Genomic DNA, 13,835 nt, shown 5'->3' with positions numbered 1-13,835 from the left:
CCATCTATTTTGTGAAGTGCCACAGTCCCTCCTGCAGCAAAGCACTCCCACAACATGATGCTGCCACCCCGTACTTCACAGTTGGGATGGTATTCTTCGGCTTGCAAGCCTCCCCCTTTTCCCTCCAAACATAATGATGGTCATTATGGCCAAACAGTTCTATTTTTGTTTCATCAGACCAGAGTACATTTCTCCAATCTTTGTCCCCATGTGCAGTTGCAAACCGTAGGCTTTTTTTATGGCGGTTTTGGAGCAGTGGCTTCTTCCTTGCTGAGCGGCCTTTCAAGTTATGTCAATATAGGACTTGTTTTACTGTGGATATAGATACTGTTGCCTCCAGCATCTGTTGCTTGTTTCCTGTGCCTGTTGCCTCCAGCATCTTCACAAGTTATTTTGCTGTTGTTCTGGGATTGATTTGCACTTTTTGCATTAAAGTACATCCATCTCTAGGAGACAGAACACATCTCCTTCCTGAGTCAGTTAAGAAGAAATTCTTATTTTCAATGACAGCCTAGGAACAGTAGGTTAAATGCCTTGTTCAGGGGCAGAACAACAGATTTTTATCTCGTCAGTTAGGGGATTCGACCTTTCAGTTACAAGTCCAACGCTCTAACCACTAGGCTACCTGACGCCCCAGGTATGACGGCTGCGTGGTCCCATGGTGTCCATACTTGCATACTATTGTTTGTACAGATGAATGTGGTACCTACAGGTGTCTGGAAATTGCTCCCAAGGATGAACCAGACTTGTGGAGGTCTACAATTGTTTTTCTGAGGTCTTGGCTGATTTCTTTTGACTTTCCCATGATGACAAGCAAAGAGGCACTGCGTTTGAAGGTAGGTCTTGAAATACATACACAGGTACACCTCCAATTGACTCAAATGATGTCAGAAGCTTCTATAGCCATTACATCATTTTCTGGAATGTTCCAAGCTGTTTAAAGGCACAGTCAACTTAGTGTATGTATTCTTCTGACCCACAGGAATTGTGATACAGTGAATATAAGTTAAATAATCTGTCTGTAAACAATTGTTGGGAAAATGACTTAGGACATCTACTTTGTGCTTGACACAACTGACTTGTCAAAACTATAGTTTGTTAACAAGAAATGTGTGGAGTGGTTGAAAAACAAGTTTTAATGACTCCAAACCTAGTGTATGTAAATTTCCGACTTCAACTGTAGTTCTAGAGACAAGGGGCTATATTACACGTTTATAGCAAGAAACAAACACACTTAGCTGTGTTTGAATACTCATACTAACCGCACTAACCATACTTTTTGTGATGTAAATTGAGTACAGTATGTAGTATGCTTATTGGTCACAGTATGGATAGAGTTAGTATGCTAAAAGTTCCTGGATGTCGTACTACCGTACATTTGCCAAAATACAAAGTATACACGCAGTGGACACTGTTTCCGTACTTTTAGGGCCCATAATGTAATTCTTCAAGAAATGGGCAGGTCTTCACAACATTTTCAGATTTGAAGAAAATGTCGGAAGAAATATGTAGCCGAAGTCCGACGAGAGCGGATACAAATGAATTGCTTTAAATAATTACGACAAATGTTAAGAAAATGTTGAGCAATGTAATAAAGTAATGCCTTTTTATGTTACGTTATGTTGGCTGACAATGTGTTGGCTACGCTATCCTTACGAACCGCATAGCATATCATTACATCAGTAGGTACTACCAGGAATGTTAGCTAGCTACCTCGTTAGTTGGCTACTAATACATCGAACTTGCCAGTATATTAATTATATGCTATCTAAGTAACTACCCAAAGTTTATTGACTTAATTATTCACGTCAGTCTTAGCTAGGCGGTAGAGTCGTTGTGCGTTCTCAATGGACAGAAATTAGCTCTGGCTATCAACTCCGATTACAGAGCACTCTCGTCTCAGTGTGCCAGAGCGCAGAATAACTCATTTATGAACCCTCAACACCCGTTTATAATGCCGGTGACAGTGAACGTCAGCAAAAAAGCTAATTAAATTGTTGCCACCAGCACAGTTACAGTCACCAACACTCTGGATAACATGAAAACAGTCTTACCAACTCTGCTATGGTGAGTAAAATGGTTAGAGGGAGGTGTTTTCTCATTTGTGTCTGGAAGTAGCTAGCCAGTTAGCTTGTGTGCTTGACTGCAGTGCTGTTGTGATGGTCAGAACACTCGGAACAACCCTACTCCTCAGCCAGTGTGCGCTCTGAATGCTCAGAGAGGGGAAACACTCAGAAGTTAGGAATGGACAATCTGACAACGCTCTGAATTTAAGAATTCCCAGTGCGCACTCTGGCTCTCCAGATTGAATTTTCAAACACAAACATGTCTAGCTAGTAATTTGTTATGCTAACAAGCTAGCAAGAGGTTGCATAGCAACAGAATCAACTTCCGGTAGACAGGCGTAGCTCTAGTATGCTCAACTGAAAGGATAGCATTTGTTTACAGCATACTAAAGTGAACTAAAAGTATATAGTATGTAGTGTATACTCATTAAGTATGTAGAATACAGTATGTTACTATGGGTATTCAAACACAGCACAGGGGCAGCAGGGTAGCCGGCAGGGTAGCCGGCAGGGTTAGAGCGTTGGACTAGTAACCGGAAGGTTGCAAGTTCAAATCCCCGAGCTGACAAGGTACAAATCTGTCGTTCTGCCCCTGAACAGGCAGTTAACCCACTGTTCCTAGGCCGTCATTGAAAATAAGAATTTGTTCTTAACTGACTTGCCTAGTTAAATAAAGGTAAAATAAATTTTAAAAATTAAAATAAGTAAAGAATATTAGCTTAGACTCACTTACCCTGAAATCCATAAAATTCCATGTAACTACAGGTATGTGCAACCTAATGTAAAGTGTGCCTAAACGCTATTACTATGCGATTACAAAGCAGTTACTTTGTCACCACATGTTATTACAATGTTATAACTACAGTTCTTCCTGTGTAGTTATAGGTATATGGGTAACTTAAGGTAAAGTGTTGTTGCAAAAGACCATGCAATTACTATGTGATTACAAAGCAGTTACTTTGTCACCACATGTTATTACAATGTTTCAACTACAGTTCTTCCTGTGTAGTTATAGGTATATGGGTAACTTAAGGTAAAGTCTTACCTCTAGTGATGAAAATGAAACTAGGGGTTTCTTTGTAATAAAGCAAAGCCATCAGCCAAAATACATACCTCTCCATCCTGGAAATAAAAGGAGTGAGATTATGTCATTGAAGCACCTGGCAACCTGCAATCTCACCATAATAGACCAATCCATTAAGACAATAACACAGGTTGAATTGAAGGTCAATTAAGCATTGCAAGTCATGCCGGGAGTGACAGAAAGAGAGAGAGAGAGAGATGTTGGCATGCAGAGGTGTATTTTCAGTGTGTTGCTCTCTCTCTTTGTTGCTCCCAAACTGAAATCCAGAAACACAGATGCAAAACAGTGGTCTGGCATTGTGGATTAGTAGTGAAATAAATAGCCAAGCCAGTGGAGCATTTGGCCACTGCTTCACAAACAGAATAAATAAAATGTTATTTGTCACATACACCGAATACAACAGGTGTAGTAGACCTTACTGTGAAATGCTTACAAGCCCTTAACCAACAATGCCATTTTAAGAAAATAGAGTAAAGAAAATATTTACTAAATAAACTAAAGTAAAAAAAAAAAGTAAAGTAAGGAATAAAATAACAATAATGAGGCTATATACAGGGGATACCGGTACCAAGTCAAGTTGCGTGGGTACTGGTTAGTCGAGGTAATTTGTACATGTAGGTAGAGGTATAGTGACTATGCATAGATAATACACAACGAGTAGCAGCAGTGTAAAAACAAAGGGGGGTGGGTGGGGGGGTGGCCATTTGATTAATTGTTCAGCAGTTTTATGGCTTGGGGGTAGAAGCTGTTAAGGAGCCTTTTGGACCTAGACTTGGCACTCCAGTAACGCTTGCCGTGCGGTAGCAGAGAGAACAGCCTATGACCATTTTTGGGGCCTTCCTCTTACATCGCCTAGTATATAGGTCCTGGGTGGCAGGAAGCTTGGCCCCAGTGATTTTTCCTGAGGGAGAAAAGGTGTTGTCATGCCCTCTTCAAGATTTTCTTGGTATGTTTGGACCATGATAGTTTGTTGGTGATGTGGACACCAAGGAACTTGAAACTCTCAACCCACTCCACTACAGCCCTGTCAATGTAAATGGGGGCGTGTTCGGCCCTCCTTTTCCTGTAGTCCACGATTATCTCCTTTGCGTTACCCACGTTGAGGGAGAAGTTGTTGTCCTGGCACCACATACACTGCCAGGTCCCTGACCTCCTCCCTAATAAAATACCAAATACCCAAAATAGGCTGTCTCATCGTTATCGGTGATCAGGCCTACCACCGTTGTGTCATCAGCAAACTTAATGATGGTGTTGGAGTCATGCTTGGCCACGCAGCCGCGGGGGAACAGGGAGTATAGTAGGGGACTAAGCACTCACCACTGAGGGGCCCACGTATGGAGGATTGTTGCCTAGCCTTACCAGCTGGGGGTGGCCCATCAGGAAGTCCAGTATCCAGTTGCAAAGGGAGGTGTTTAGTCTCAGGGTCCTTAGCTTAGTGATGAATTTTGTGGGCACTATGGTATTGAACGCTGAGCTGTAGTCAATGACCAGCATTCTCACATAGGTGTTCCTTTTGTCCAGGTGGGAAAGGGCAGTGTGGAGTGCGATTGAGATTGCGTCATCTGTGGATCTGTTGGGGCGGTATTCGAATTGGAGTGGGTCTAGTATTTCCAAGATGATGGTGTTGATGTGAACCATGATCAGCCTTTTAAAGCACTTCATGGCTACCGACGTGAGTGCTAGGGGGCGGTAGTCATTTAGGCAGGTTACCTTCTCTTTCTCGGGCACAGGGACTATGGTGATCTGCTTGAAACTTGAATGTAGGTATTACAGACTCTGCCAGGGAGAGGTTGCCGTCCGAAGGTAAAATAACAATGAGAGCAATATGCATGAGGTAAGCAGAGGTAAAGGCGCTCCACCAAAGTAGAGGCAGGATGAAGCAAATCACAAGTGATACATGTAATAATCTATTAAACATTAAAGAATGGTTATATAATGGTTAATGGTATTCCTGGTACCATATGCTTCAATGCACAACTGAAAAAGAAAAATAAGAAAGTAACGTTTTGACTAAATGTCATCAGATTTCAAAATAACATCATAGGCCATGGCATGTCCAGGTCATTTTGAATGGGGTGGCCAAGGTGGGGCACAGACCCATAAAATGCTGAACTTAATCGATGCAAGGCGGATTTTTTTTCAATATATTTTTATGATGGTTCAACGCGTGAAATGCTTCAGCTTAGGTTTGGTACAATTCCCTGTTAATCAATTCCAACGTTTTGTTACAGTGTTTGCGTTCAAAGTCAGATTCTATATAAGGGTATTAGCATACAGGAGTAAATTCACTTGTAATTGGCATCCAGAGTGCGAATTATAACGTTACTTTCAGGGGGGACTCATTTTTTTAACGGACCTACAAAGGTCGAAAATTTGTTATGGGCTTTATAGTGAAGATGTAATTTAACTGTAAAAATCTATTACCTTTAAATGTGTCATGATGAACACAACCAGTCTTGATACAAAAAGTACGTTAAGTAGGTTACATGCACACGATCATCTACTCCAAACAGTGCACTGGGCACCCGCCATTTGAATGGAAATGGACATCTATTACAAACACCATAAGTTGAATGACGTTCAGACTACAAAGTGGCGTATATTCATGGATAAAAAAGAAACAATAAAAAAGAAACAAAAGTATGAAATTATTTCTCATTCCTATCTATCGTGTTGATTACATACGGTTTTCAGCCAGACAGCATCAGATACATGGGCTACACATTAAGACAGAGGGGCGGTGTTTCGCTCGCTCGGATGCTTTCTCCAGTGAGATTGATGAGTCTTGCTGTCCGTGCACATCTTGGTAAAAATGCATATCATTTATATAAAAATATATTCAGAGCCACTAAGTGGCCACTCCCTGGACACACTACGGATCGTAGGATTGGATTTTCTGATACTAAGTCATGGTGGTATGGTGGCATATAGTGGTGCATTGTGATCAAGAACAGATAAAGAAAATATGAGATCCCTTAAAAAATAGAGCTTGGTTTTAATGTGGCACATTTACTACAAGCACAGATCCAAACAGGTGTTTATACTCACAACTCCTGGTATTTCACAGGCAGTCTCACGGTTGTTCTGCTCGGGGTCACAGTAGATCCTGAGTTTCATGATCTCAAACTGTTAAAGATAGGAATCGTTCATGAGTCTGGGGAAAAAGCAATTAATCCCTAACAGTTTTTGAATGATTAAGTGAGTCATAAGTCTGTATCGTCACTGTACCAGGATGTTATTTCTTTAGACTTAAGTGACAACTTCATTATATTTGCGATAGTTTTATGGGTTTAAAAACAAATCCAGATGCATTCTGGTTGCACGTCTCAAATTTGCTTAAAAAAAACAGTTGTTTGAAGACTGTAAAATAGATCATGTCAAACAAATTAAAACACAACACCATTATGATTGATTGCAGGTTAGCATGTTTGGCACACCAATTATCAACATGGCCAAATAAAGACTAAATAAGACGTAGAGGACAGGGAGGATCTTCATGCCAAGATTGTCTAATCTAAGGTCAGTATTTTTCAGAGGAAAATGCAGGCCCTTGACTCTTGAAATCCTACTGTTAAACAGTTAGACCAGTAGAGGTTCAAATGTGATCCAATAAAAACAGTTGTCTTGCTCAAAGAGTCACAAATGCAGGTTGTCAAAATGTTGTCTCTTGATAAACTTACTGGTACAGTTGTCTCTTTGCTGACATACTTTCCGATCTGGGTCTTCCCATTAATGAAGATACCAACAGGAGGTTCCAACGGCAGGGTTTCAATTTCCAGGTCATCAACATACAGGATAACATCTTGCTCAGTGACCAGTAGCCTAAACTGGTGCCAGTTCTCATCAAATAGTTTCTATTTGACCAAAAAAGAGGATAAGGAATTATTATGTATACAAAGACAGAGGTGTAGTGGGGGCTATACACAAGTATACGCCGTATACCCACTTTCTTTCAGTGGGCTTGAGGTATAGGCCTACTCACGTCTTACATATTAATCCCCACTGATGCGTATCAGAATATTATAGTATTATAGGCCTACTCTGTATCAATTATGTGGGGTGAATTCAGAAAGAATGGGACATCATATAAACTGTGACAGCTTAATCCTGAAACATTTATTTATTGGTCAGACAAGAGAAAAATCTAAACTATTGTTACTAAGCCCTTGCAGAGAAACCGCATTAACAAAATCACATCACTTAATTTGTGTGACATCATAGAGGGGGGCAGAGCAAGCTTCAAACAGGAAGCTCACACCAGTGAAGCACACAGTAAGATCAGTGACATATATTTTTTTCTGTTTTGATGTTAAGGTTATAAAACTGACATAAATAATGCACTGTGACAAATTGTGGTGTAAATGTGCATTCTATATACTGGTGCATCAAAATACATTTAAAAAAGTTGTCAATATTATGTTTAAATTTTGGAATTCAGTCATTTTTGTTGATGTCCCGCTTTACCAACCATAGCTAGCTAAATTAGGACAGCATGGAATAGCTAAAGCGGGACAGTCTTATAGGCTTTTGCAGTGGAGGAAAGAGATCCAGTCTACATTAGGGAGGGATCCCCTGTACTTAGGTTAGGCAGGTCTCTTGTTCTTGTAGTACTATATCCTGTTATTAGTATTGTTATTTGAGTGAATTCAGAAAAGCGGGACTGTGTGCATTTCCATCTTCAGACATCTATCCAACATATTAGCCGAACACCAGTGGAGGCTCCTCAGAGGAAAAAGGGGAGAATCCTCCTCCTCAGTGAGTTTCATAAAAAATATAAATAGTAAAACGTTAAAAAAGTTATGCTTTTTATGTAAAAACTATACTAAATATACTGAACAAAAATATAAACGCAACATGGAACAATTTCAAAGATTTGACTGAGTTACATATAAGGAAATCAGTCAATTGAAATAGTTTTGTTTGCTGCTAATCTATGGATTTCACATGATTGAAAATACAGATATGCATCTGTTGGCCACAGATACCTTAAAAAAAGGTATGGGCATAGATCAGAAAACCAGTCATTGACCATAATTTGCCTCATGGAGCGCGACACATCTCCTTCGCATAGAGTTGATCAGGCCATTGATTGTGGCCTGTGGAATATTGTCCAATTCCTCTTCAATGGCTGTGCGAAGTTGATGGATACTGCCAGAAACTGGAATACACTGTTGTACACATCGATCTAGAGCATCCCAAACATGCTCAATGGGTAACATGTCTGGTAAGTAGCAGGCCTTGGAGGAACTGGGACTTTTTAACTTCCAGGAATTGTGTGCAAATCCTTGCAACATGTGGCTGTGCATTGTCATGCCGAAATATGAGGTGATGGAGGCGGATGACTGGTTCGACAATGGGCTTCAGGATCTCGTCACAGTATCTCTGTGCATTCAAATTGCCATCGAAAAAATGCAATTCTGTTCATTGTCCGTAGCTTATGCCTGCCCATACCATAACCCCATCGCCTCCATAGGGCACTCTGTTTACAACGTTGACATCAGCAAACCGCTCGCCCACAAGACGCTATACACGTAGTCTGCGGTTGTGAGGTCCGGTTGGACGTACTGCCAAATTCTCTAAAACGAATTGGTAGAGAAATTAAAATTCAATTTTCTGGCAACAGCTCTAGCGGTTATCAGTTATGATATATTTTGGCTTGGAAAAGTTTTTTGACCTGGTCACAGACAGCTGATGTGTTGTGCACTGAAGCCCATAAGCGAATGGAAAATGTGAGAGGAGGAGATCACATAGATGCTAGAAGGAATCATACAATGAAAAAAATTATCATGCTGTTTGTATGTGGCTGTTATGAAAGTGAACTGTGTTTGCGTGTGATCAGCAGTGTATTCATTCTGCCGATTCTGTTGAAAAGAAAATCTAAAATGGCAGCAAACGGAACTAAACAGGGATAAACGTACATAAATTTGTCCAATAGAAACTGTTGTTTGCAACTTACTAATGATTACACCCTAGATCAGCTAGATGCAGGCAAGAGTGTGCGAGGCGGTATTGAATGTGTCACTGTCTGATTATTCTACATTTTCTCTACACATTTTCTCTACAATATGGTTTTGACTCAGTGTACACAAATGGGTGTGTCATCCCTCCTGTGAATTAGATATCAACATATTTGTGTGAGAGAGATTAGGAAACATTTTGAGGATTTTGAAACTGTATCAGGTGTTGGGCTAATATGTTGGATAGATGTTGAAAGAGGTTACAGAAGACTAAATGCAAAAAGATTTATACTTATTCCTTATTCACCCTAGTACAATAGAGAAATCATGCACAAAGTAGCCTGCACAACTGCAAAGCATGTGAAATACATTCACATCTGCCCCATACGCATAGCTAGTTCCAGCAGAATATCTGGCAGCAATACCTCTCAGCTCATATACATCAAGACACATGGAGCAGTTCACAGAATTTAACGTCATTGGTAGCCGGTAATGTAGGAAAGACGTTTCAACTTATAATATCTACCAGTAAATGCTAAGGCAACAATGGGCAAAATTAGGTATGTAAAAAGTTGTCTGAAAGTTTTTGTTGAATCTTTGTTTGATTGAACTTTTCTAAAGGCTTTCCCAAAAAACCTTCCCAATCAAATGTTGACTACCAAGTAGGCCTACCTGGTAGAATGATATCAAGATGATTTGTACAAATCTGGAGGGCATTTGTTTTGCAAACTCAATCACTGTAGGCTTACAATGTACAGAACAGAACCACAAATAGCCAAATGGTCTCTTGCTAGGTGCGCAATTGAATTAAAAGGGAGCTATATTTTTGTATATTATTTTTACTCAAAAATAGTCTCCTGGTGTGGTTTTAGCATTTTTGTGGACTTAGGACATCCACATCTTTTCTTGTTTTATATTTTATTTTGAGAGTGAAAACCTGAAAAAATAATAATAGGGAAACTCGTAAAAAACTATAGGAAAATGTGAGTATACCCACTTCTCCAGGTACCACTACACCACTGTACAAAGGTTAACAAGGACTAGGAAAATCTAACAAATTGGCAACTATTGAGTGCAATGGATATTTGAATTATTGTTGTGCAATCACAAAACATTGATAGAAAGAACATTGAAGAAACAAAGAATAAAGAACTTCACATGTAACAAAGACACAGAGCGCAGAAAAGCCTCAGCTTTAGTGCTTCAGTTTTCTTTTTTGTTAAAATCACTAAGGTAAGAATTGAAGGAATCCAAGACACTCAGCTCAGGCAGCACAATTTGTGCAAAAATGTACAAAAACTATTTCAGCAGATTTTGTGCATTTTTGTGTTCATTCTTGAGAAAAGACACATTTTTGTTCGACTTAATTCGAAGGAAAATACACACTTTCGTGCGACTTCATTCACAAGAAAATACATTTTTGGGGGGCAAACTTCCAAACAATCTTTTGAAAGTTATTAGAGCAATGCATAATGGGCAATGGTGTTCTACACTGCCTTATTTTGTGGCCCAGATTTATTTACAGTACCAGTCAAAAGTTTGGACACACCTAGAAAACAGTTTTGGTATTAATACATTTAAAAAACAACGCAAGGCTAGTATTATAATATAATTATTTCGGAGACAACCTGGTTGATTAACAATATTGCTTGTTTTTTTTTATATACAGTACCAGTCAAAGTTTTGGACACATCTACTCATTCAAGGGTTTTTCTTTATTTCTACTATTTTCTACATTGTTGAATATTAGTGACAACATCAAACCTATGAAATAACACATATGGAATCATGTAGTAACCCAAAAAGTGTTAAACAAATCAAAATATACTTGACATTCTTCAAAGTAACCACCTTTTGCATGATGACAGCTGTGCACACTCTTGGCATTCTCTCAACCAGCTTCATGAGGAATGCTTTTCCAACTGTCTTGAAGGACTTCCCACATATGCTGAGCACTTGTTGGCTGCTTTTCCTTCGCTCTGCGGTCCAACTCATCCATAACCATCTCAATTGGGGTGAGGTCGGGTGATTGTGGAGGCCAGGTCATCTGATGCAGCACTCCATCACTCTCCATCTTGGTCAAATAGCCCTTGCATGGCCTGGAGGTGTGTTTTGGGTCATTGTCCTGTTGAAAAACAAATTATATTCCCACTAAGTGCAAACCAGACGGGATGGCGTATCGCTGCAGAATGCTGTGGTAGCCATGCTGGTAAAGTGTGCCTTGAATTCTAAATAAATCACTGACAATGTCACCAGCAAAGCACCCCCACACCATCACACCTCCTCCTCCATGCTTTACGTGGGAACCACACATGCGGAGATCATCTGTTTACCTACTCTGCGTCTCACAAAGACACGGCAGTTGGAACTAAAAATGTCAAATTTGTACTCATCAGACCAAAGGACTGATTTCCACCGGTCTAATGTCTATTGCTCATGTTTCTTGACCCAAGCAAGTCTCTTCTTATTATTGGTGTCCTTTAGGTTTGGTTGGTTTCTTTGCAGCAATTTGACTATGAAGGCCTGATTCCCGCAGTCTCCTCTGAAGAGTTGATGTTGAGATGGGTCTGTTACTTGAACTCAGTGAAGTATTTATTTGGGCTGCAATCTGAGGTGCAGTTAACTGTAATGAACTTATTCTCTGCAGCAGAGGTAACTCTTGGTCTTCCTTTCCTGTAGTGGTCCTCATGAGAGCCAGGTTCATCATAGCGCTTGATGGTTTTTGTGACTACACTTGAAGAAACTTTCAAAGTTCTTAAAATTCTCCGGATTGACTGACCATGTCTTAAAGTAATGACGGACTGTTGCTTCTCTTTGCTTGCTTGAGCTGTTCTTGCCATAATATGGACTTGGTCTTTCACCAAATAGGGCTATCTTCTGTATACCACCCCTGCCATGTCAAAACACATCTGATTGGCTCAAACCCATTAATGAATGGTGATAAATGCTCAATCTGAAGGGTTTCACAGCCCTATAATAATGATACAAGGTATATCACCTTAAAAAGGGTTTATTTACAATCTATTTTGGTATATGATGTTGGGAATGTTGGTATTGGAGAGTCTGAAATTAATTACATTCCCTAACCCTAAGCTATGTTCAATGTCAGCAGCAATTTCCAGTAAGAAATGCTCTGTCTGAAGCCATTCGGCTATGGGTTTCACAGCCCTGCAATAATGATACAAGTTATATCACCCCTGGGGTATAACATGTTGGGCAAAGTGGTGTAGAAGAGTCTGACATATAACCCCTAACTTGAGTTCAGTCTTCGCCAATGAGAACCAAGATTCTAGGCCGTAGAAAATCCTACATCCATCTCATTAGATCAGAACAGGATGGATGAACAGTGATTCATATTACTGATTTGCGTCCTAAAAAAGGATAGTTGTGTTTGGCTGCATAACACACTTGCATTATGTGTCTACCCATATGATATGGATCATTGTCAGGTTATTAGATATATAAGCTTCAGTAACAAAAGAACACCACGGTTGTAATAACACTTTAAACAGGTACTTTGTAAATGTGTAGAATGTGTTTGTTTTGGGTCCACACTGGTAAGTTAACTTATGTAAATTAGACAGTCACAGAGGATTTTCTTCTGAATAACTGGTCAGGGCATTGCACTTTCTACTCAGCTTCAGGCAACTTTGATTCAAAGCTTGATCACACCTGTAGTGACTATTTCTATCCATCACGCCCATTGTTGCTTATCCATTGTTCACAAGATATATCAATGTAATTATACCCAACACTGGCTATATTAATGTAATTACACCCAACACAATGTTGAAAAACAGATTGCTTCCCACCACTAGATCACATAACTCGAAGTGAGCTGGAAGTGATCCCAACACTGCCAACAATGTAGCGGAAGAAAGTGAAAGCTGCAACAGGGACTCTAACCAGGGCTCATACGTGGCAAAGTGAGCCCTAACAGGCTGACTACACTGCTCGCATTGCGTACGTTGCGAAATAAATGTTGAGATCTATATTATTCAATTATTGCACCCACACTGCTCGCGTGCGCCAATGAGAGTCTGCGTTGCCAAGGGCTAAAATAGAAGTCAGTTCTATTTGTGACGCAGATCGCGCTGCAAGTCCTGCCTCTCCCATCTCCTCATTGGTTTATAGAAGCAGGTACCCACATGCCATCTCCTCATTGGCTATACCCACGTGGGTGACTGAAAGACGAACGTGGTCAGTGGCGGTAATGCACCTAATTTATGAAAGTTGCCAATTGTGATAGAAAGTCAAGAGAAGAAAAATCCTAGAAGGAGGAGAGATGACTAGAAACGATTCGGTTGACTGTTTTATGTGTGGATTAATTGTCAGAGTAGAGGACATTGTGCATTTCAAGTAAAATAACAACTCAATGTTTATATCCCAGGACAAATTAGCTAGCAACAGCAAGCTAGCTAAATAGGATAAATTAGCTAGCAAGTGCAAGCTAGCTAGCTAAATTGCCATAAATGTTTAATGCTTTTCAACATGTCCCCAAATTAATGTAATTGGTTCAGATGTTTTGATATTTTAACCTGTGTGTCGTGATTGCGTTTGGTGTGGGAGGACAAAATAAATGCATGCATGATGGCGCACGTGCACAGCCGGTTCGGGTTCCGTGTAATGGCCATTGCATGAAAGCCTAGTAGGCCTCTGGACACAGGCAGTAGGTCTACAATGCTGGCGTATGTCTTGTTACAATAGTCTAAGTATATAACATGAGTG

At 40.1% G+C, this 13,835-nt stretch overlaps 1 protein-coding gene across 3 annotated transcripts in view; it reads right to left on the bottom strand.

Annotated features, from left to right (window-relative positions):
- Positions 1-13,835, bottom strand: part of LOC112256847 (collagen alpha-1(XXI) chain) — a 63,498-nt gene that overhangs the window by 35,031 nt on the left and 14,632 nt on the right. For 2 of the 3 annotated variants that reach the window (XM_024430393.2, XM_042325596.1), the window contains 3 exons: positions 6,831-7,004; positions 6,199-6,276; positions 3,180-3,188 (listed from right to left, as the gene is read on the bottom strand). In XM_024430393.2, coding sequence (XP_024286161.1) covers positions 3,180-3,188; positions 6,199-6,276; positions 6,831-7,004 — 261 coding nt within the window. The remainder of the gene's footprint in view (positions 1-3,179; positions 3,189-6,198; positions 6,277-6,830; positions 7,005-13,835) is intronic. The other variant, XM_042325594.1, reaches the window with a different exon arrangement.

The sequence above is a fragment of the Oncorhynchus tshawytscha genome, linkage group LG01 (genome assembly GCF_018296145.1).
Source record: "Oncorhynchus tshawytscha isolate Ot180627B linkage group LG01, Otsh_v2.0, whole genome shotgun sequence".
NCBI lineage: Eukaryota > Metazoa > Chordata > Actinopteri > Salmoniformes > Salmonidae > Oncorhynchus > Oncorhynchus tshawytscha.
Note: the sequence above shows the minus strand (reverse complement) of the source record. Positions and strands in the feature narration are given on the sequence as shown.